General features: G+C 43.5%; 1 protein-coding gene and 1 pseudogene across 3 annotated transcripts; one reads left to right on the forward strand and one right to left on the reverse strand.

Annotated features, from left to right (window-relative positions):
* Positions 1–469: 469 nt before the first annotated feature.
* Positions 470–3,312, reverse strand: LOC126368646 (uncharacterized; annotated as a pseudogene).
* Positions 3,313–4,929: 1,617 nt separating this feature from the next.
* On the forward strand, positions 4,930–20,644 carry LOC126368626 (uncharacterized). Of its 3 annotated transcripts, none has more exons than XM_050012696.1 (11): positions 4,930–5,086; positions 13,520–13,627; positions 14,656–14,787; positions 15,480–15,629; positions 15,946–16,158; positions 16,344–16,493; positions 16,817–17,029; positions 17,524–17,685; positions 19,125–19,236; positions 19,697–19,758; positions 20,566–20,644. In XM_050012696.1, the coding sequence occupies exons 2-10, from the start codon at positions 13,553–13,555 to the stop codon at positions 19,714–19,716; spliced, it is 1,227 nt and encodes a 408-aa protein (XP_049868653.1). In that variant the 5' UTR covers positions 4,930–5,086; positions 13,520–13,552; the 3' UTR covers positions 19,717–19,758; positions 20,566–20,644. The 3 variants fall into 3 exon arrangements, with proteins under 3 accessions (XP_049868653.1, XP_049868650.1, XP_049868651.1); XM_050012693.1 differs by lacking the exon at positions 4,930–5,086 and adding an exon at positions 12,176–12,259; XM_050012694.1 differs by lacking the exon at positions 4,930–5,086 and adding an exon at positions 12,176–12,259 and having other exon boundaries at positions 17,524–17,673.
* The last annotated feature ends 2,460 nt before the right edge of the window (positions 20,645–23,104 follow it).

Genomic DNA, 23,104 nt, shown 5'->3' on the forward strand with positions numbered 1-23,104 from the left:
GTATGTAACATAGTCTTCTTCTCTCGTGTGGGTTGAGAAGTTAATTACCAACCTCATTAAACCCTGGTGTCAGGGTTACTATTGAGCCGCCATAGTCCCCTGACATGACTCATTTAACGACTACATACAAGTAGTAACCGGGACCAACGGCTTAACGTGCCTAACACAGTAACATAGGTAGTCAGTGTAACCTAGTTACAATTAAAATCATAATTTTTACATAAGGAACGTCTCATCCGCCTAAAACTAGCAGCGTATCGCAACCAGTATAGCCGGGGAAAAGAAGCTGCAAGAAAAGCCTCTGCTCAGGGCCCTAAACGTTCCTTAAAGGACACTTCCGCTAATATTTATTACTTTAAGGGTATTATATTTTTGTAAGTACTGATTTGTATTATTTCTTTTTTTGACAAACACTCGATGCTAATGAGGCAATTTTAGCTTCATTTACCGGGTAGAAACAAATTCAAAGTTCAAATTCAAATGTATTTATTGCACACACCAAACACCAAAATAAACTGATGAGTATAATCTGGAAATATTTAATCATATTCATATTGAACATACATTCAACGCCAATTACCTATAATACAAAAAAATATCTTCATATCTCTCAACAACATAAAAGTGAGTAATAAAGTTTATGTTGAAGATCTAATTTCAGTTTGTTGCAAATTTTGGCAAGTCGTTGGAATGTTTGTCTTCCACAGCTAAGCTCCGAGGATCCTTTTCGCAGAAGAAGCCGATGGGAATATTGCACCAGAGGTCATTTAACTCTCCACTGAGATAGATGGAGCCACAGTATTCCCCCACATTGTTGGAGAACGAGCCAGTAAGGTTGTTGGGCTCCAAGCCATGCCACGTGTCGTACCCTGCCTCCTTAAGCGTTTGGCCTGAGAAAAAAGAAAAAATAAAAATCACTAAGGAATATCCATAAAAAATAAATCCATATTACAGATCTTCTGTGGAGATTGACTGTGCAAAATAATTTGGAGACACACGGAAATGGCAAAAATCAAAAAAAAAGAAAGTAAAGGAAAGTAGCATGGGAAATGCTGCACCGACAAGAGCGTGGCTCTTAAATTGATGATGATGACGGAAATGGCGGTGGATTGGTCATGTCCTTAGAAGACCTGGAAAAGCTCTGACCTGGTGTGACCTGACCTGATGCTGGCGAACATGACAAAATGTTACACCGACAAGATCATAGTCATGGTAGTCCTTAAATTCAGGAGGACTTACCATGAATAGTCAACCAGCTGCCATGCTCGCCCCAGTCATGGAATCCGATATAAGCGATGGTAGCTCCATTGACGATCTTGACCTCCTTCTTCGGGACAGCTCGTAACATGGCACTGATGACGTCAGCCTCTTCTTGGCTGTTGATGATGGCCAGGTGGCCGCCCTCCGCGGCGCATGCATTTGCTGGTTTCTTGTGATAACTTGTATTCTGAAAGTGAAGGACTAATGATTCGTAATTTAAAAATGTCGTTTATTTTAAATATAGAATCAACGAATAATATATTATAGAAGATTCATATTTTAAAAAATACTAAAATATCTTTATTCAGTAGATAACACTTTGAATCGTCATTTTTTACATCACGAACGTCTCATCCACCTAAAACTGCTGCAGCTTCCCACAATCTGTATAACAGGGGAAAACAATGTGCTGGATCCTATTCTATTTGGAGTTAGTTAATTGCATTGTTCAATAAATTCACCACTATCAGTAGTGCCACATTCATTTTGCGACAACGATTTTTCAGTATCTTTCTTATAGCACATGTACCGATATACATTGGAACACTTGACATCGGCTAGGCGCACATCTTTGTTCATAACGGTGCAGTCTTCATTGTTTTGGACATTGTTTGGTTCCTTGGCATTCCAAGTAGCAGAAGTTTCCGAGAGTGGGACTCCTGAAACATAAACATACAAGAAGTTCACGACTATAGATGTAAGGCCAGTTTAAAACCATTTAAACTTATTCGTTTAAACCGAATAAAAGCCGCTTAAAACCGAAATCAACCATTTTTTACAGTTTAAAACAGCTGCTGTTGATGACTATGTTTTCTTTAACATTATTATTACCTGCACACCCTTCCATGATTGAGTAATAGTTCATAAGTAAATTGTGACTCGTAACATTTTGATTGTACACATACATCTTCACAAACTACCACGTTTAAAATATTAGTAGGATTCTATCAACAATTACCTTCTATGGTGTTAAAATCTCCTTTGGAAAATGTGGCGTGGATACCAGTGTACACAACATCAGCTTTATTATTCATGAGGGAAGTCATAGTCGACGCTACGTCTGTATTTAATGGCGACGCTAAGATGGCTCCTGCAAAACAAAGTCGCGACTTTTAATATTCTTCTTCTCTCGTATGGGTTGTGGGTTGTGACTTCACAATCTGACACCAGAGTAAGTGAGGTTGGTCTTTGAACCCCACTAACCCTGGGATGTCATAGTGGACGCTAAATCTATTTTTAATGGCGACGCTAAGACGGCTCCAGTAAAACACGAATCGCGACTTTTAATCTTCTCTCGTATGGGTGGTGCGTTAGGACTTCACAAGTTGACACCAGGGTTAGTGAGGTTGGTCTTTGAAGTCAAAAACTTGTTGGTCAGCAATGCCTGTGGCTCTAATCTAATCACAAATATAGGTTGTCAAGGATCTTGTGGCATTTTGGTATTATTGCCAGGAGGACGCCATTCTTTATTCATAACAATTTTTATAACATAAAAAGAAGCCGTGGTTGCCCAGTTGGTAGAACGCTTGCCTCTCACTTTGAGGTCGCAGGTTTGACCTAAACCCAGCACAGACCTAAACCAATGATTGTCGAATTTATTTTCAAATTCATGATTGCATCATCAACAAATTGATGTCAACGTCAACGAATTGGTGAGTCGTATCGCCGCCCGTCTATAATGGTCGAGCCAACTGTGTTAATGAAAACTGCATGATAAATTGATAACTCATTGTGGTGCCAGTCCAGTACCCGGGTTCGATCTTTGATAACAACTGCAAAACATTACATTTGAGATTTACCTTCCAACTGACACCTGAGCTGCGCATCACGCCAAGTCGCCGGCACATGATGAAACTTCAGCCATCCCTGCGCTTGCACATAATACTTGTAATCGGAACGGAATCCACGGTTCACCGTACATTCTGTAACATAATAACGTTTTGATGAGCGTACATACAACATAACTCACGCCCGTAATCCCTATTGGGGTTGGGCAGAGCCACACATTATCAAAGACAACTTGCAGCCACTGTTGATACGATGCCCGAATATGGATATGATGATGCAGTATGCAGTAACGCGCCGGACTTTTTGCGCGTCGTGTGCGTTACTGCATATAATTGCATAGGTTATATTTTCACAGACTAAAAAGTGCGTCACGGATAGTCTGTCGTCTGCGCAGGGCCTTATGAATACTTGTATGCCGTATTTTTGTAACTATAATACCTAGTAGGTAAGAGTATGTCCTAGTATTGAAACAGCTGGCAGCCCTAGTAAAGGCCGCCATTTTATGCAACATAGTGGCACGTTTTTTTTGTAGGTATTTCCATACTCATTTATAATTATGTCTATGGGGCTATGTTCCCTGCGCATAGTGTTGCAGATTGTGAGATAGCCGGTAAAATAAGGAATAATACTACGTATAGTAAGACTGTGTACACTATATTTTGGATTGTAGACTAGTTCTAACCCGCGCGAGTTATGTCATACCTACGTGTATTGTTTACAATATGTCTGTGTACCTTTTTTAATAAAATAAAAGAAAAGAAAATAAGACCTTTTTCTTGGAAACGGGTCTTGATACCTCCAAGTTGAAACATGTAATACCCAATACCAATAAAGCCCCGTATTCATGGTAACTCATTGTGGTGTGTTTTGATAACAGGCTTACGTTCCATGCTCACGCTGAGTTGGTTGCAGAGTCGGCTTACCGCCGGCTTGGATTTGTTATACGCAATGCTACTCACTTGTCATTTCAAGCAATTCGCATGCTCTACGTGTCACTGGTCCGTAGTGTACTTGAAAATAATGCGGTGGTGTGGAACCCTCACGAAAATAAATATGCCCTAATTGTGGAGCAAGTTCAGAAGCAGTTCCTACGACATCTCTACAAAAGACAATACGGGTACTACCCGTTTATGTACCCTACATTATTTCTGCAAGGGCAACTGGGGTTTAACTCACTGCAACTGCGTAGGTACATGGCGCTAGCCAAATTTATTATAAATATCCTTAAAGGTAGGATAGACAGCCCTCCTCTAATCGAGCGTGTATTACGTCTGAATGTGCCAGATATAAATCGCCCAGGCCCGGTCCTGCGGCCACGGAAGCGCGCGCTGTTGGCCGCGCCGCCCGCGCCCGCGCACACGGTGGCGCACTCGCAATCTCCCGTGCCGCGCGCTGTCTCGCTGCTCACCTCCGTTCTTGAATCAGCGCCACATTGTGATTTGTTTGTTAGTTCGATAGCATGTTTGATGAAAGAATGTGAGAAGACTTTTGAAAGCATGATGCCTGTAAGCACCATTCGGGAATAATTTTTATTTTAATTTTATTTTGTGTGTCATGTATGTTAAGTAACTTTTAAGAGAAACTTTGTAACAGCTGTGGATTTTTCTGTTATGTTACAATGTATATTTTTTCTAAATAAATAAATAAATAATAAATAAATGTCTGCAGTCTTACGAAGCTGTATAAAAATGATGCTTCTAGATCAATGCAATCCAAAGATATGACAATTTTTAGCATGTTTTTGCATTTTTCGTAGCCGATGTATGGAGCCAACAGTTTTACAACAGCGAAAAAAAAAACAATTACAAACTTATTTGCAGTTGGTTAACGAATCGCGACCTTGTCGATGTATGGAGCAAACAGTTTTCCAACAGCAAAAAAGGAGTTTTTAGTTTACAAACTTATTTAACAACATAATTATTCCTTTAATGTGCGGAGTGACGATGCTCGACAAAATCCGTAACGAATACGTGCGCGGCAGTCTCGGCGTACGCGACATCTCCGAAAAGCTACAAGAGAGCAGGCTCCGTTGGTTTGGGTACGTAAAAAGAAGACCTCCAGATTATGTGGGTAACGTTACAGCCAATCTAAACATACCAGGGCTTAGACCAAGAGGACGACCAAAAACAAGATGGGCGGATGTGGTCAAAAAGGACCTGTGTATGTGCAATGTCTCCGAGAACGACACGTCCGATAGAGCGAAGTGGAAGAGAAGTACGAAGAAGGCAGACCCCACCATCAGATGGGAATAATAAATGCCAAGGAGAGAGAGAGAGATAATTATTCCTTTAATGGAAACAAGCAGCAAACATTGTGGTTCTACATATCTGATACATACATGTTATATTGCATGCAAAAACAAATATTTTATTTGTGGTTTTCCCTTTATTGCTTATTACAAACATTAATTACTGTGCAACATTTATTAAAATAATTCATTTGGTTTATTTTTAGTTTTGGATAAGCAAAAACTGTATGAGGTTTGTGTGTGGCATGAACACTAATAAAATGATATAAAAATACATATCTATAAAAGTATGAAATATTATAAAATAAAGTATCATAATTAGCTATGTATATTTAGTTTATCCAATTTGTACGTTTAAATTAAAAATTTACATATTCAAACCAACATATTATTATATCTATGTATCTAACTGTATCTATATCTGCTTCCCCGGGATTTGTCGAATGATGTAGGTGCGACTGAAAATCAGCGTTTGCTTCCATTTGGGGCTACATATGCTGAGTCGTTTTACCTTTTCAAATAAATGCACACTATCTCACACTATACTTTTGTCATTAATTTTATATCTTTTCTTTTGTGTAAATTTGTAAATGTGTTTTCGTTTTGTGTGCTGTTTGTTTGAATAAACGTTTATCTCTCTCTCTCTCTCTCTCTCTCTCAAATTAAATCATTGTTATTACCAAACCACTATCTACAAGTATATCATTATGATGAAATTTCATAAACTTCTATCGTGTGGGTTGTGAGGTTTATTTATTTATTAATTTCACTAACAACAACTATCTTTACAAGCTAACCTAATGCGACAGAGTTGACTACTTATTTATGCATATTTAAAATTAATAATTAATATACAATTTTCTTAATTAAGTATAACATATCATAGCTATTTTTGCGTATTCACTCTTGGAACACGAAAACAGAATTACTAACCTCTTTTTTTTTTTTTTTTTTTTTTTTTTTTTGACGTGACTTATTGTAGATTTGCCGCAGATGGCATTAACTACTTGGCCGGACAAATGGGGAGCGCTGAAGGCTCTCACCCGGTACAACGTTTAAGACAACAGGCCTGAGGGTGCCCAGTTGGGCGCGAACCTCGGCTCAGGGCGTCGTCTGAGAGGAAAAATATTTGAAAGAATTAATCGACCCTAGTGGGTCGATAGCGATAAGCGCTGAATGAGGGAAATCGTCGACCACGCCGGCGGGGTCGGTATCGGGGACCTGAAGTGTTTGGTGTCGCGAGCTGATTGGCTGCCTCTATGGCTAGAGTGATCGGGTCGTCGGGATCGTATATTACGTCCTTCGGACGCCGATACTTTTCAGTACCGTCCCTAAGCGGAATGTACTCGGAAGCCGCAACTACCAGGGGATTTGGGTGGTGCGGAGCAGAATCGAAAAAACGTTTGGAAGCTAATTTGAGCCATTGGGCAATGGTTGGCAGACCTAGGTCAATGTGCAGATTTTCATTGCGAAGGAACCACGGAGCTCCCGTGGCTTTCCGCATGAAACGATTTTGTATTACCTGTAGACGGTGAATTTGAGAGGGACTCGCGTGAGCGAAAACTACCCCTGCGTAGGTCATGATCGGACGTATGCAAGTCGTGTAGATTTTCACCTTATTCCTAAGGGACAATTTACTTCGCTTGTTAAGGAGACAGTGAAGACGGCCCATTACAAACGCGGCGCGATCGCGCACACGTTTGATATGGGCCTTGAAAGTAAGACGTCTATCTAAGACTACGCCGAGATATTTGACTTGCTCCTCCCAAGGGATCGGCTTGCCAAACATCGTGATGACTTTAAGTTGACGGCGTGACCGTGGCGTGTTATAATAGCCCTTTGAAAAGTACACCGCTGCACTTTTCTCCGGGTTTACCTCGATTCTCCATTTGCGAAACCACTTGCCCAAGGCATTGGCCGCGCGTTGGAGGATTCCGGTCATCACAACTCGACCACGGCACGAAGAATAGATGGCTGTATCATCCGCAAATAAAGCTAATTCGGTATTAGGGGATTTGGGAATGTCACTAGTATATAATGAAAATAGTAAAGGGGAGAGGACGGAGCCTTGTGGGACTCCGGCATGTATCGGGTGCGGTGACGAGAGCGTCCCCTCCACGCGGTAGCGAAAGGTTCGATTTGAGAGGAAGTCTCGTATGATGTGCACGAGACGGTCTGGCACTCCCAGTGAATAAAGCTTGTAGATCAAGCCGTTGTGCCAGACTTTGTCGAACGCTTTCGCCACATCGAAGAAGAGCGCTCCCGTAGCGACAGGTTTTTTTAAGTTTAATCTACTAGATATATGTTCAACAATACGGTGCACTTGTTGAACGCAGGAGTGTTTGGTTCTAAAACCAAACTGCTCTGGTGGAATAAGACTATTGGATTCGGCGTAGTCCCGTAATCTAGCAAATATGAGCCGCTCATAAACCTTCCCCATGGAATTGAGGAGACTTATGGGGCGGTAACTCGAAGGTTCGTTTTTAGGTTTCCCAGGCTTTGGTATACCAATTACAATTGCTTCTTTCCACTGCTGTGGAAAGACGCAGTTGCTCAAGGCGACGTTGAATATTGCCGTTAGTAAGCAGATGAGGGGAGCACCGAAGTTTTTAAGGACACGATTCGTGATACCGTCTGAGCCAGGGGCTTTTCGGGTATGAAATCTTTTGATAATACCTAGTACCTCTTCCTCAGTTACCTGTGGAAGAGGAGGATCGGTGGGAGGTACAGAAGCCCTACGCTGAACTTCACAGTTCACCGTCGAGAGGTGCCTACGATCGATAGGGAGAGTGCTGGGCGAGCATTGGGCTTCGAGACTGTCGGCAAGGCATTCGGCTTTTTCGTCATCGTCGAAAGCGGGGGGTTGGTTAGGCCTATTGAGAGGGGGAGTAGGAACAACCGTATCCTTTTGAAGAGACCTAGACAGCTGCCAGATGGCCTGGTGGTGGGGCTCAATGCCGCTCAAAAGATTATCCCACCGATTCTGTCGCATGTCATTTATACGTTTTCTTACAGTATGCTGCAAGAGACGCAAATGACGGCGACATTCCTCGTTGCGATTGGAATCATATGCGCGGGTGGCTGCGTTTTTCTCCGTTAGCAGATCACGGATGTCGGTAGGCAGTTTCCAGCGATGGTCTTCCATCTCCGGAACCTGTTTTGAACTTTCGTTCAAAACCGACCTCACGTGATCCGTGAGGGAGTTAATAGCTGTCGAGGCCTCCTCTAAGGAGGTTATTTCTACTGGGATACTATCTAAGTATACTGAACTGGAAGTCTGGAGGCCTTCGGCCACCTTCTCCCAGTCCAGCACTGTCTTAGGGGGTGCTGGATTATCAGGGGCGTCTAAACGGGAGCCTAGTTTTAATATAACAGGTCGGTGGTCGGATTGTAACTCGTGTAGTACTTCTATAGAACATAAACGTAAGTTTATGTTCTTTAGGAGCGCCAAGTCGAGTATTTCTGGTCTGTGGTTCAAGTCAGGGGGATATCTAGTGGGCTGCAATGGTGTTATTATATCATAATAGAGGGGCTCGGCTAGAGTTTCTAATACCCTGCCTCTTGTGTTTGTTGTTAAGCAACTCCAAGAAAGATGTTTAGCGTTAAGATCGCCTGCAACTATGACTGAATTACTGAGATTTAAGAGGGCTTCGAGGTCACTTCTAAGTAACCTCTTAGAGTTATTAGGAGATAGATAAGCCGACACTAGTGTGATTGGCTGATGTCCTGTCATGCCTACTCGACAGATCGAAGCCTCAATGTCAGTGAGGGCAGGCGGGTCTATGGGTATACAGTGAAGTGACTTTCTATAATAAATGAGAGTGCCCCCTTTGGGCGCAAAGATCCTGTCGTTTCGCACTAAATTATAATTCGCCATCTTGGGGTCGCGATTAGAGGGTTTGAGGAAAGATTCCTGCACTAATAAAATATCTACCTGATGATGTTTTACAAACTCGTGAATCTCTGCACGTTGACCTAAGATGCCATCAGCATTGAAAAAACCTATTGTAAGGGAACGCGGTTTGACTCTACTTTTATTCGTACAATCCATTATTACGCTTTAAATTGGGACAGGGAGTCTACTAAACTGTCGAGTCGACTAAGGACCGACTTAAAGAGAATACTAAATTCCCTAAACTCGTTGACAGGAAACGCAGAGGCCTGAGGGGCCATCGCAGGAACCGAATGAGGCGCAAGAGTGGCTGCAGGAATACCTAAGTTGCTACTAGGTTGGGCGCGGGGAGGATTTGTGGGTCGGACGATTGCCGGGGGACGAATCCATGCGGATGGACGCTGCGGCGCGAGTTTGGTCTGCGTGAGTGGCAGAGCCGGGAAATCGCGAGTAGAGTGCGAGGAAGGGGCCATATGGGCCTTAGTGGGACCGGGTTGGGAAGCTGCAGCGCGGGCTGCCCTTCGGTGGGCTACCTTGTGGTGGGTACGTGGAGCCTTGGTGCATCCGCGATAGTTCGCAGGATGACCTTGCTGACCACACAGCACACAGCTAGGGGGTTCCACCTCGTTTTTGCCTCTAAGGCAATCCGAGGTAGCGTGATCACCTAGGCACTTTACGCACCTAGGCTTAGCATGGCAATGCCTACTAGAATGTCCGTAAAGTTGGCATCTATGACATTGTGTTGGGGGGCCTCCCTTATGGGGAGTTTCGACTTTGAGGCCAGATAGACCGCAACAAGTCTTCAGGTTGAAGATCTTCTTGCCCTCATCCGTCCTTTCTAATATGACCGTGACCATGTCGTACGGGACCTGGCCACGACCGCGATGCATACGGTGCACCTCGAGTACCGGAAAACCGTTGTTAACAAGGTCCTCCTTAACAAGAGTGGTTTCCCACTCCTTAGGGATTCCCTTTATTATGATACGGAGGATACGTTCCTCCGGGAGGGCGTAGGTATGGAATTGTATTCCTCTACCTTTCAGAATTGTAGTGAGCTTTCTATGCTCAGAAGATGACGGGACTTGGATTTTGATCCCATCTTGAGTCGTGCGGGCGCTGGTGATGACGATGTTTTCCTCTTTCGCCCGAAGGGAGACTTCGTTCCACCTATTTTTTTCCCTCATATACAAGGGCGGAGGGGTAGGACCTTTTGGTACTTCAGTGCCGCTGGTGGCACTTTTACTATTGACAGCCTTAGAAGGGCTGGAAAGGGCCTTAGGGGCCTCGGTGATGGAAGAGGGAATCGACGTTCCCGAGGATGTCTTCTGAACCTTAGCAGGCTCAGATTCGCGGTGACGGCGGGCTCGTTTTCCCTTACGGCCCTCCACGAGCGTGAATATGTCCTCCGAAGAAGACGACTCCACACACTCCGACGACGAATCGGACTCGGCAACGTCCATAAGGACATTGCACGATTCCTCATCGTCACCGGCGAGGAGGGAAGCAGGGGAAGGGGATGACGCGCGCGACTGAGACGAAGCAAGAGACGCGGCGGGGCGGGCAGACGCGGTAGGCCGGGCGGGGCCGGGATACGACGTGAGGGACGCGGCTGGGCCGGAGGTTGCGGGGAGACAGGGTGACGACGCGCGGTCAGCACGAGGACTACCAACGCGGGGCGCGGAAGGCAAGTTTACCGCTGCAACTTGCGGTATTAATCTGCATAACTTAGCGTAGTTCGCGCTATCCGCTGCGATATGCGTCAAAATGATGTCACCGAGTATGGCCTTCAGCTCGGCGCTGTCGGCCATTTTTACGGGACGGCCAATCTGCTATAGAATAATTACCACCGCTTCGCAAAAGCGTTCCTCAGAGAATAAGCGGCACAAGAAACTCTGAGGCGATCGCTCACTAACTTTCGCAACTCGAGTGGGATTGCTCGAGGGTGTGTGAGAGTGAGTTTTGCCTCTTTGGTTGGGGTTAACAAAGAGGATGTGTGCTTATGGTGTGCCCTAAGCTGGTATCCCTTTGCCGATCTTATTGTGCAAGAGGGTTCCTATGCTCTAAGTGCGGAGGGTTTTTACACCCCGAAACACGAAGAGAAAAGAATAAGGGGTAGAGATTGGTCACTCTACCCCGGGTGACAGCTAGGGTCGACTAGGGTAGACCCCAAGGCCGGTGGTTCTAGCCCCGTCCGGGTAATATGCCTGCCTCAAAGTGAGGCAAGCGGACGCCCCAGGGCCACGTCCCACTCAGCTTAGTTAACACCGCAAGGTATCCACTGAGGACCACGAAACTGTGGTTTTAGTTAAAATCGATGCAACTGTAAAATAACAGTCGTTATTTTATCCTTGAAATTTAGATAAGCCAGCAAGTTCTGAGAAGAACTATTGTTGACTCAATGAATGGCGGCAGGGTCACGCCAGCAGGTAGCCGGCAGACAATGGCGGCACGGGGCGCGGGGCGCGCGGCGGGGGGCTGCGGGGCGCAGCGCGGGGGGCTGCGGGACGCAGCGCAGGACCTCTGAACAAACGACCGTTCGGAACGGCCGCTCGACGCAGAGTGATTACTAACCTCATCAACCCTGGTGTCAGTGTTACTATTGAGCCGCCAAAGGCCCTGACATGGCTCATGGAACGACTACTTACTTACATCAGTAAGTAGTAACCTACTGATGTAAGTAAGTAGAATACTAATATATACTACGTATAAATATACTACATTTATAGATCGGTTTACAAACAAACTCACAAAAACTGCTTTCGAGCCGCTTTCTAATATCTATGGTAAGCATAGAGCTACATGGAAAATTTTCTTTCCTTGCTTTTTGTACATTTTTCATGACAGCCAAATGCCAGATCGTTGTTATCATGGTTGGCTATGGCTATGGGAATTGACATGAAACTTTGTGATACTTGTTCATAGCATTCGTGGGCAGCAGGCCAATATTTCTGCGTTAAATTTTTGTGTTCAATGATAATGTGGGATCACAAACCGAATCAATGTTTACTGTGAGCTGTTACACTCTCCATCCGATTGTCGCTAAAATCCTAGCGTTGTGGAGATGGGCGCAGGTGAGGATTAAGTTTTGCGTCCTACTCACACACACATGCAAACATAAACTTACGCCTATCGTGATCTTCTTCTATCGTGTGGGTTGTAAGGTGGATTACCAACCCAATCAACCCTGGTGTCAGGGTTACTATTGAGCCGCCAATGGCCCCTGACATGGCTTATGTAACGACTACTTTCTTACATCAGTAAGTAGTAACCGGGACCAACGACTTGAAACACGGATCTTCTTACTTTCGGACAATCAGGTGATCAGCCTGTAACGTCCTATACAAATCGAGGATCACAAAATGATTTTTGTGATATGTCTTTACCGAGATTTGAACCCAGGACCTCCTGATCGTGAGCTGAACACGCAAACCACTAGACTACTGAGGCCGTTTTGTTGGGGGATTAAATTGCGTTCTAGTTTTCAATATTCAACAGTATTATCCCACTTCAGCGCGACGTTTGAGCTTTGTTTCGTGCCTTCAATGCTTCTTATTCGTCCGGCTAGTAGTGCATTTTAGAGCCAGTTATCTTTAATCCAAAATAGCCTAGCCAAAAGCCAAAAGGCCACCTCGGTCACTGCGTACAAAAATATCATTCTTTCTTACCGCAAACCGCCTAACGCGTAAGTTAGAGCAAAACGAATAGATCGCGCGCGCTTTTCGGATTGTCCTTAGCGGTTCATGACCTTTTTAAGACTTAATGTAAAACCCAGAGGGAGTGAGGGAGAGGTGACTTAAAAAGTGTACACAAAAGCAATTATTCATATAAAAACAATATTGCTATTTGACATTTGTTGACATTGCGCACTTACTGTCAAATAGCAACATTGCTTTTTCAATGAATTGTTTACGTATCATGTGGTGCTTTTAACCTCCCCTGGTCCCGAATGAGACGGATTACGCTCAAAAGGGAGGCCTTTGCATCAATGAGATAATCACACAGAAAAAAAGTGATTCAATTTAAAAAATATCTTTATTCAGTTATTTTGAATGGTCAATTATTTACATACTTAATGAACGTTTCATCCGCCTAAAACTACTGCAGCTTCTCACAAGCTGTAGGTATAGCCTGGGAAAAGAAACTGCAAGAAAAACCTCGGCATAAAGCCCTAGACATTCTTTAAAAAAAACATAAAATATTGTTATGCAATTTGGCTGACTAATATCAGCTCCCAGACAGTTAATCCCATGCATTCATATCTTCGTAATAATCACTAATCTTTATAATGACCTGACCTTTTTTCCAATTTGACACTAATCTTTCTGCTGCAGACGGTGTCCGACTGGCTGACGTTCCTGCTGTCCATGTCGTGCTGCCAGTGCTGGGCCGGCATGCCCCCGCCTAGCATCAGCGACAATGACTCCATCTCGTGCTACAAGGTCATTGACACTCGTTAATACTTAGGGTGGTATTATTAAACTAACCTCAGCTGAGACTGCCCTCAAGATCATGCTCAAGTCTCTGTTTTTATAAGAACTGTCACGTTGACGTGATCTTGAGGGCAGTCTCGAAACTGAGATTAGTGTATTAATATCACCCTTAGCCTCGGAGACGCAGCGCGACAATCTCATGGCAGTGTTGCGTTCTGAGAGTATTCTTAGTGACACTCCTCAAGGCGTACCGAGTAAAAGTAACCGTGTAAAAGGCATGGCTCTACTACGTACTACTATTTACTTAAGGAAGGATGTAGTCGTTACATGATCCACGTCAGGGGCCTTTAGCGTCTCAATAGTATCTGTGACACCAGGATTGATAACGTCGATCATGGACCACACAATCCACACTACAGAAGTGAAAAGTCCATCCTTCGCAGTCTCTCTCTCTCTATTTAAGAGCTGCGCTCTTGTCGGTGGAGTAACCGCCATTCCTCTCTTCTTCCCGCCAAAACCTTCACCTCCCGATACGACACGACCTGCACCTTCTCTTTTATTTGTTTCATAAATGTTATCCTAGGTCTACCCCTTCCTCTCTTCCCTTCAATTTTTCCTTCTATAATGTTTGTTATAAATGAATCGTGTCGTATCAGGTGGCCAATCATATTTCCTCTCCGGTTCTCTATAGTCTTCAATATGGTTCTCTTTTCTTCAACTCTTTCCAGCACTTTTTCATTTGACACCATTTCAGTCCAGCTTATACCCTCCATCCTTCGCCAACACCACATCTCAAACGCTTCCAATCTCTCTCTGTCTCTCTGTGTCATAGTCCACGTTTCACTTCCATAGAGTGCAATGCTCCAAATATATGATTTAATAAACCGTTTCCTTATTTTTAATGATATGTTTTTGGTTTTCAAAATGTATTTTTTCCTGTTAAATGCTTGTTTGGCTATTGCAATTCTGGCTATTATGTCTTGTGTGCATCCTTCGCAGTAGATGATATATTTTTAATCATTTTAATTCACAAACAGATGCTATCCTCCTCTCACATGGAGTTCATAGACGTCGAAGAGCTCGACCAAAATGCTGTGGACCTACTGCACTCCGATGAGGAATTAGACACTACAGCTCATCCGATGAGAAATCTACACATCACAGACAGTGTAAGCTATTAGTTAATCAAAAATTAATTAATTATTGCTTGACTGGGAGTAAAGAAAAAACATAGACCTGATAGAATAGAATAGAATATGTTTATTTATCAAAAACTTAAACATGTATACATTACTGGCGGACCCCGCACTAGGGAAACCCTGTATCCCGAATACATCCTAAAAAATCACTGCAATCATCCCCCAAGCATTATCCCTTTACCTATCCTGAAGATTTGACAGGTCCGGTTTACAGAAGCGACTGCCTCTGAGCTTCCAACCCGGAAGGTCACATACCTCCGAAAATGCTTTTCTTAGGAATGTGGGTTTCCTCAAGATGTTTTCCTTCACCGCTGAGAACGTGATTATCATTATGATCCAAACATAAATTCGAAAACAAATCCGACAATCATTGGTTTAGGTATGTGCTGGATTCGAATCTACGACCTCAAAGTGAGAGCCTTACGCCTGCGTTCTACCAACTGCAACATCATGGACAATTATAGGTGCAATTTGCGTCTCTCCTTAACAATACATTTCAACTACTAGCGCCGAAAGACGATCATAATAATATACGATCCTAACGACTCGATTACTTTCGCCCTTATTTTACCAACTTCCAAGTATCGCAAGATCCGTCATCCCACTCTCCACAGTTGTCCAGCTCATGCTCGTATATTAAATCATTTGGCACTGTTTTTTAGACCTTATCAGGCCCATCGATCTACATAGACCAGGCATGCGGTGAACCACAGGGGCAGCAACTGGTACTGGACTTTGCGCCCACTGCTGCAGACTTAGAAATCGAATTGCGGAACCTGGTATGCGACCTCGAGAGCAGCCACGGCAGTGGAGTAAGTGAAACTATACATGCGGAGTCTTCTTATCTTTCTCCATGACCACATGTTCTACAAATGCTTTCTCTTGTTCATGCAATTCTGGCTATTATCTGGAGTGTATCCCAAAATCATAATCTAAAGCACTTTGGTTGACCACGTTTCCAGAACTTTCTTCAAGGACCTCTTTTAATTTTGCTGCTGGTGCTTCATCTACTGACTTGAAAAAACCCGAGATTATTAGAGAACGATTTCGCGTTTCACGTCCTTTCATTGACATGTTTTTTTATGTTTTCTAAGGGCTGCTTCATTAGACGGGACCCATTTCTTACAGTCGACAAACGTAACGTCGGATTCGGAAGCCGGTCTGTCCAGGGCTCAAAGAGACCACAGCCGAGCTCAGTACCGAGCCAGCCACTACGCCCATGGCAGCGACATGGAGGTGGAAGTCAAGAACCACCTCCCAGAATACGATGGAAGCATCCCTGTGGTCAACCGTTGCTCAGAGTCATTTACTAATGGGAACCAGGAGGAAACTCACGGACAGGTGAGGTGCAAAGTCCACAGAGCTTTAGTAAGAGTCTTATGTGTTAATCGTTATGCTGCTCGTGCGAGACAAATTGGCACCTCGCTGGAAATGTGATCCTTGTCGATCGACAGCTGCTGTCATGCTATTCCCCAATTTTCCAGCTGCATGCCCTTGTATTAATATCATTTGGCACTGTTTGTTAGACTATATCAGGCCCGTCGATCTACATAGACCAGGCTTGCGGTGAACCACGGGGGCAGCAACTGGTGCTGGACTTTACGCCCACTGCTGCAGATTTAGAGAATGAATTGCGGACTCTGGTATACGACCTCGACAGCAGCCACGGCAGTGGAGTAAGTGAAACTATAGATTTTGAGTCTTTCTCTCTGTCTTCTTTGACTACGTGTTCTACAAAATGCTTTCACTTGTTCATGCAATCCTGGCTTTTCTGTGGAGTATATACTTAAATTCTAATTTAAAGCACTTTGGGTGACCACATTTTCAGAACTCTGTTCGAAGAGCTCATTTCATTTTTCTGCTGCAGCTTCATGTACTAGCCTTATAAAAAATCCAGGATCATTAGAGAATAATTTCGCATGACGTCGTTTTATTGCCATGTTTTTTTTTTGTTTTTTAAGGCCTGCTTCATTACATCGGATCTGTTTATCTCTTGCAGCCGACAAACGTAAACTCTCATTCGGAAGCCGGTCTGTCCAGGGCTCAAGGAGACCACACCCGAGCTCAGTACCGAGCCAGCCACTACACTCATGGCAGCGACATGGAGGTGGAAGTCAAGAACCACCTCCCAGAATACGACTGCAGCATCCCTGTGGTCAATCGTTGCTCAGAGCCATTAGCCAATGAGAACCAGGAGGGAAATTACAGGCAGGTGAGGAGCGAAGTCCGCAGAACATTGGTAAAAGTATTTGTTAATCGTTTGAGTACTCTTGCGAGAAACTTGACACCTCCCTGGAATACGTCCATCCACGCTTGATTACTCATTCTTAGTTTTTCATCACGTAGTCAAATCGTCTAGGAAAACTTTGTACTTTTTCGAACTATACTTATTCAGATATGGCGCCGTGACGTCAGCTTGTATGATAGTCTTGGAATTTACTACGGGTGGTACCAAGGAGGGGAGCTACATATATTATCAGCCATCTCTGTCCCACTGCAGGACAAAGGCATCTCTCCTTTTCTTTCACTCCTCCATGGCTAGAAACAGCCGTATTTGTGCCACCGCTCCAGGAGGCGATCGAGGTCGTCGCGCCATCGTTTTCGTGGAACGGATTTAGAAAGTGTAAAAAATGAGTCACGTAGTATAAGTATATTCCTTGAATGTAGTGGCAACTAATATCAAGATAACTCGCTGTACCTTTTCAGATGTCAGCGCCATTAATCAGTTTCCAACCACCGAATGTAAAGTCGACAGTTGGGAGTCTCCGCCTCCAGGTATCTCCAGAACGTGAGGTGAAATCCTTGACCTGTGAGGAAAACCTCGCATTTGAAGGTGATGTGGAAGCGGGTCTTAAGGTAGACTGTACAGTAAGTAACCACTGGAGAAAGTTTGTGGAATAAATCTCAAAGTAGATAAAGGATTCGCCTAACGAGAAGAATTTGTTATAGCCATTTTGTCTTGCCCTGAGATGAGGTTCGCAGCCGACTGGGCATCCTGTTGTCTTAAATTTTGTACCGATCTAGAGCACTCAGCGCTCCCCATTTGTAGTTAATGCCATCTGCGGCAAATCTACAATAAAACACGTCAAAAAAAGTCACTGCATGAGAGTAAAATTGTATTATTCCAAGACCAAGTGAGTTCAAGCAATCGACCAACATGTATTGTCACTAATATCGACATCGTAAATTGGGGATCTAGTTTTGATAGTAATAACAAATAAATATCAAACATTACGGCACGTTATCCCATAATATCCCAAGTTTAGCACTTTTATTGCGAAGTCCGATTTACTTCTTATCGGAACCCGTAAATAGTAAGGGCTTATATATAACGTCCATTGTTTGAGACACGATATTTGAGTATTATTAAACACACTAGTGCCCGTCGAAAAGGAAAGAAACGGGTTATTGACAGCTGTTAACACTTTCAAGGACAGAACGTCTAATGACGTTCCGATCCCAAGGTGTCATATTACCTATTATGAACCATCAATGACCCATGATCTCTGTCCATGAAAGGGTTAACTTTAAACGTGTGGGGGAATTAAATAATGTATGGTTGACATACATAACATCACGGCTATTTCCGATCGGGGTATGCAGAAACCACAAAAATCCACTGACAACCAAAGTCACGCTTTACCGAGCTCTGGTGCGCTGGGATCACAAGTTGTGTTATTAATATACTATCACCAGTATTGTAATCATAATCATAATTTATTGCAAGTCACAGTTTTACATAAAATGTTGCTTCGACTATTCTTCCTTATAATTAGACATTTACGTCCTCGACTTGAGGACTTTACTCACTTCTTCTTCTTCTATCGTGTAGGTTGTGAGGGTTACTATTGAGCCACCAAAGGCCCCTGAAATGGCTCATGTAATGACTACTTATATCAGTAAGTAGTAACCGGAACCAACGGCTTAACGTGCCTTCCGAAGCACGGATCATCTTACTTTCGGTCAATCAGGTGATCGGCCTGCAATGTCCTAACCAAACTAGGGACCACAAAGTAATTTTTGTGATATGTCCCCACCGGGAATCGATATCAGGACCTCCGGATCGTGAGTCCAACGCTCAACCACTGGACTACGGAGGTCGTTACTCACTGGAGTCGAACATTACATACTGCCAACAAAATAATACGAAATTAATGACGTCATGGTTTACTGGATAAAACTCGAGATAAGGCTGAGGCGCCGCCTGAGAATACAGATATTGAGCCGAGTTCGGAGAAGACCTTGAGATCGCCGGAGTCGAGGAAAGTTGGAGTTAACATCTTTGAATACGGGTGTAACTATTGCAGGAAAGTGATCAGAGATCGATGAAGGCACCTTCAGTTATGAAAGGGCTCCGGAATTCAGACATGGACAACCATTTCCCGGCCGTCCATAACTGCACGAAAATTAGCGACAAAGGTAAACACGCTTTTTTTTAAATTTACTTTTTATTATATTTTTCATAACGATCCAGTGGTTGAGCGTTGGGCTCACGATCCGGAGGTCCCGGGTTCGAATCTCGGTGAGGACATATCACAAAAATCACTTTGTGATCCCTAGTTTGGTACTTAATTAAGCCACATTCCCGAGAAATGCATTTGGGAGGTTTGTGACCTAACCTGTATTGAGATAGTTTTCCCTTCGCGGGTTGGAAGGTCAGGTTGCGTTCAGTAAACGCGGTGTGTCACGAGACGTGTTACGCGGCGCAGTGTGCGACGCGACAAGAGGCGCGCCAAATTCAGTGACAGACGGTCGTGGCGCCTACCACGTCCCTCGCCCGCCCCGCTTCCCGCGGCGACGCTACAATTCCAACAAACGCCTGCGAAAACGCTTCTCCGTGAACACTCAGTACATTGTCATACTTTTGTTTTTCCCGCAGCCCGCTCCGCGCGTCCCTGAACGCGGCCTCAGACAGGCAGCAGAAATCTTCAGGTTAGAAGGGTAAGCAGGCTGTTAATGTAATATATTACCTATAGAAACGGACCCAGCAGTTAATGCAATTTGCGGCACATCTGCAATAAGTTCATATTTATCAAAAGATCATCATCATCATCAGCCCATTAACGTCCCCACTGCTGGGGCACGGGCCTTCCCTATGGATGGATAGGGAGATCGGGCCTTAAACCATCACGAGGGCCCACTGCAGATTGATGGTTATTAACGACTGCTAAAGCAGCCGCGACCAACGGCTTAACGTGCCTTCCGAAGCACGGAGGAGCTCGAGATGAAAACTTTTTTTTGTGGTATCCTATGACCGGCCTTTGCGAAAGTTGCTTAACTTCAACAATCGCAGACCGAGCGCGTTTACCGCTGCGCCACCGAGCTCCTCTAAAAAGCAATATTGCAGTATGACATTTGCGCATATGTGCGTAAGTTTTTATTTATTTTATTTTATTTATTTATCATAGTTACAATTTTATGTTACATTTTAAATAGTTAACATCGGAAAACCCTAAAAGGGTTTGTCCCGACATTAATCCCACATATTATTATACTAGTACATCTTATACTAAAGACAACTACATTCAATTGCGACACCCAACGAAGTTGCTCGCGCAGCATAGACTGCTTGTTTTTACAAATACATGTCTATAAGGATATACCAAAGCGTGCAGCGCAAACAAATGTCAAATAGCAATATTGCTTTCTGTGATGAATTGCTCCGATGTGGCCAATTTACCCCCTGATATAATATTCTGTTACGTTTATATGTTACCCTTTCAGACATCAAAAATATTTTTTTTATAGAAAATCGGAGTTCCTCATCGAATCTTTACCTTTCATCGCGGGGTGGTGGACCAGAAGATGAAGTTGTGATAATTATAATAGTATACTCACACTTACCTAAATTGTATACATAAAATTATATTGTATTGCAAATAAATTATGTTTTTCTTGTCTGTTAAATTAGACTAAAATATACATTGAATCATGCCTGTATCCCTATATATACTTAGTATATACTCACTTCATCTGCCCCTGACATGGTTCATGTAAACGATTACTCACATCAGGAAGTAGTAACCGGGACCAACGGCTTAACGTGCCTTCCGAAGCACGGATCATCTTACTTTCGTACAATCAGATGATCAGCCTGTAATGTCCTAACCAAACTAGGGATCACAAAGTGATTTTTGTGTTATGTCCCCACCGGGATTCGAACCCGGGGCCTCCGGATTGTGCGCCCAACGCTCAACAACTGAACCACGGAGGCCGTAAATATTTATCTGTACACAACAAAACAGACACAAGGAACATACGAAGAAAACAGATAGTACAGGTAAGCTTATCTCTATGCAAAGAGATTTCTTCCAGCTGACCTACGTGATGAGAGAGATATATTATTCAACATATAATATTATATAGATAGACATCCATACGCGTACAAATTATTTAGAAATTACTTATTCTAATATAAAACAAAATAGAAACCTAAACCTACAAACCAAATTTAATGAAATTATATACTTACTTATAATATATATTCCATAAATATACAGGGTGTCCCGTAAAGAGCACGACAGACTGAAATGTAAGGAAGATTGAGGTGTGCCCTACTCGATAAAAAAAAATGACCTCAGTAAAAGTGTCACCGTTTTCGAGATATTCCCGACTTTTTATTTTTTTCGACAAATTCCGCTTTTGGTCAGTTTTTTTGTTGCTGTGTGTACAAAAAATCAGATAACTCTGTAATTTATTTTTGTAAATATTCTAGAATAGTAGATCTACCATATTTAAATACTATTTTGCTAAATATCATTAAGTATCTTTGAAAAAAAAAACATTATTCTTATTATTTTTTTGTACAAAAATTATTTACCTCAACTTTGGCATTCGGTGGTGAAAAAAAAATGTACTGGACTGTCACTGCACATTTTACAGATAAATTACTTATTTAATAAGGATTTCAGAAAGGTATAATATCGGCCATATTTTTGAAGAAAAAAAAGAGATTGCCAGTTTTATGCCAAAGGGGCTGATTGTTATTAAATCCGATTTATTAATTTAAGTTTAAATTACACATTTTTACCCATCCCTGGCCATGCTAAATTGATGATAACAATAACATGAAACGACCACGTTCACACTCAGGTCTACAGTTAGCTTGACCGGGTAGTACCTGCTCTGGCCTTTTTTTATGATACCGACCGGTTTTCTATTGTCATATCTACAGCCGTTGCTATTGTGCTTATCTATCCTGTTTGCTATCTCGCTCTTACGATAGCAAAAGGATGCGTCTGTCTTTGTCACTTTCCTGCCCCTTCCTCTGCCTGCCAGCCGCCAGCCGGGGCAGCCAGTACGATCCTTAACGCTCTCCTGCGCACACGTCGTCGCTCTGTTACCGCTGTTGTTTTGCTATCGTACTACGTTTTTTGCTTGGAACTCGGACTCTGATTTGCCTAACGATTTGGACTTAGTTATCTGTGAACTTTGTGTTGTGAATTGAACTGTGACTGACTGTGCTAGTTCGCTTGAACTTTAAATAATGGCGGCGGCGGCGTCCACGTACACGTCGCATGAGTATGCAGATATGCATCTTATTTATGGCGAAGTTCGCTGTAACGCCAGAGCTGCTGCGAGACTTTATGCTGAGCGATACCCTAACCGCCGGCATCCAGGTCATGAGGTTTTTACGCGAACCCATAGAGCCATTTCTGACGGGCGTGTACCTGGGCAGCGTACGAGCGAAGGACGACCACAAACGGCAGAGGAAGATATTGTATTGGACGAAGTTGAAGAAGACCCTTCAACTTCAGTGCGGATGATCGAACGACGTACCGGGGTTCCAAAATCTACGGCTCACAGAATTTTGCAACGTCATTCGTATCACCCATACCACATTCAACGAGTCCAAAGTTTGCAGCCACGGGATTACCCGGCACGAGTTAACTTTTGCCGAGAAATGCTGAGACGACATCAATCGGATCCCAATTTTTTTAATAAAATCTTGTGGAGCGATGAGTCATCATGCAAGCGCGATGGCTATTTAAATTTACACAATCTGCATAGCTGGCAGATATCCAATCCACATGAGATGCGGGAAGATCGATCTCAATACCAATACAAAATAAATTTGTGAACCGGTATCTACAATGGCCAAATACTAGGACCGGTCGAACTGCCACCCACTCTCAATGCCAATAACTACTTGGAGTTTCTTCAAAATCAGATGCCGATTTTACTTGAGGATATTCCACTGGCGGAGCGGCGTGCAATGTGGCTGCAACACGACGGGTGCCCCGCGCACTACGGCCGTCAAGTAAGGGACCATTTAAACTCTACATTC

This window comes from Pectinophora gossypiella, chromosome 8, assembly GCF_024362695.1.
Source record: "Pectinophora gossypiella chromosome 8, ilPecGoss1.1, whole genome shotgun sequence".
Classification (NCBI taxonomy): Eukaryota; Metazoa; Arthropoda; class Insecta; order Lepidoptera; family Gelechiidae; genus Pectinophora; species Pectinophora gossypiella.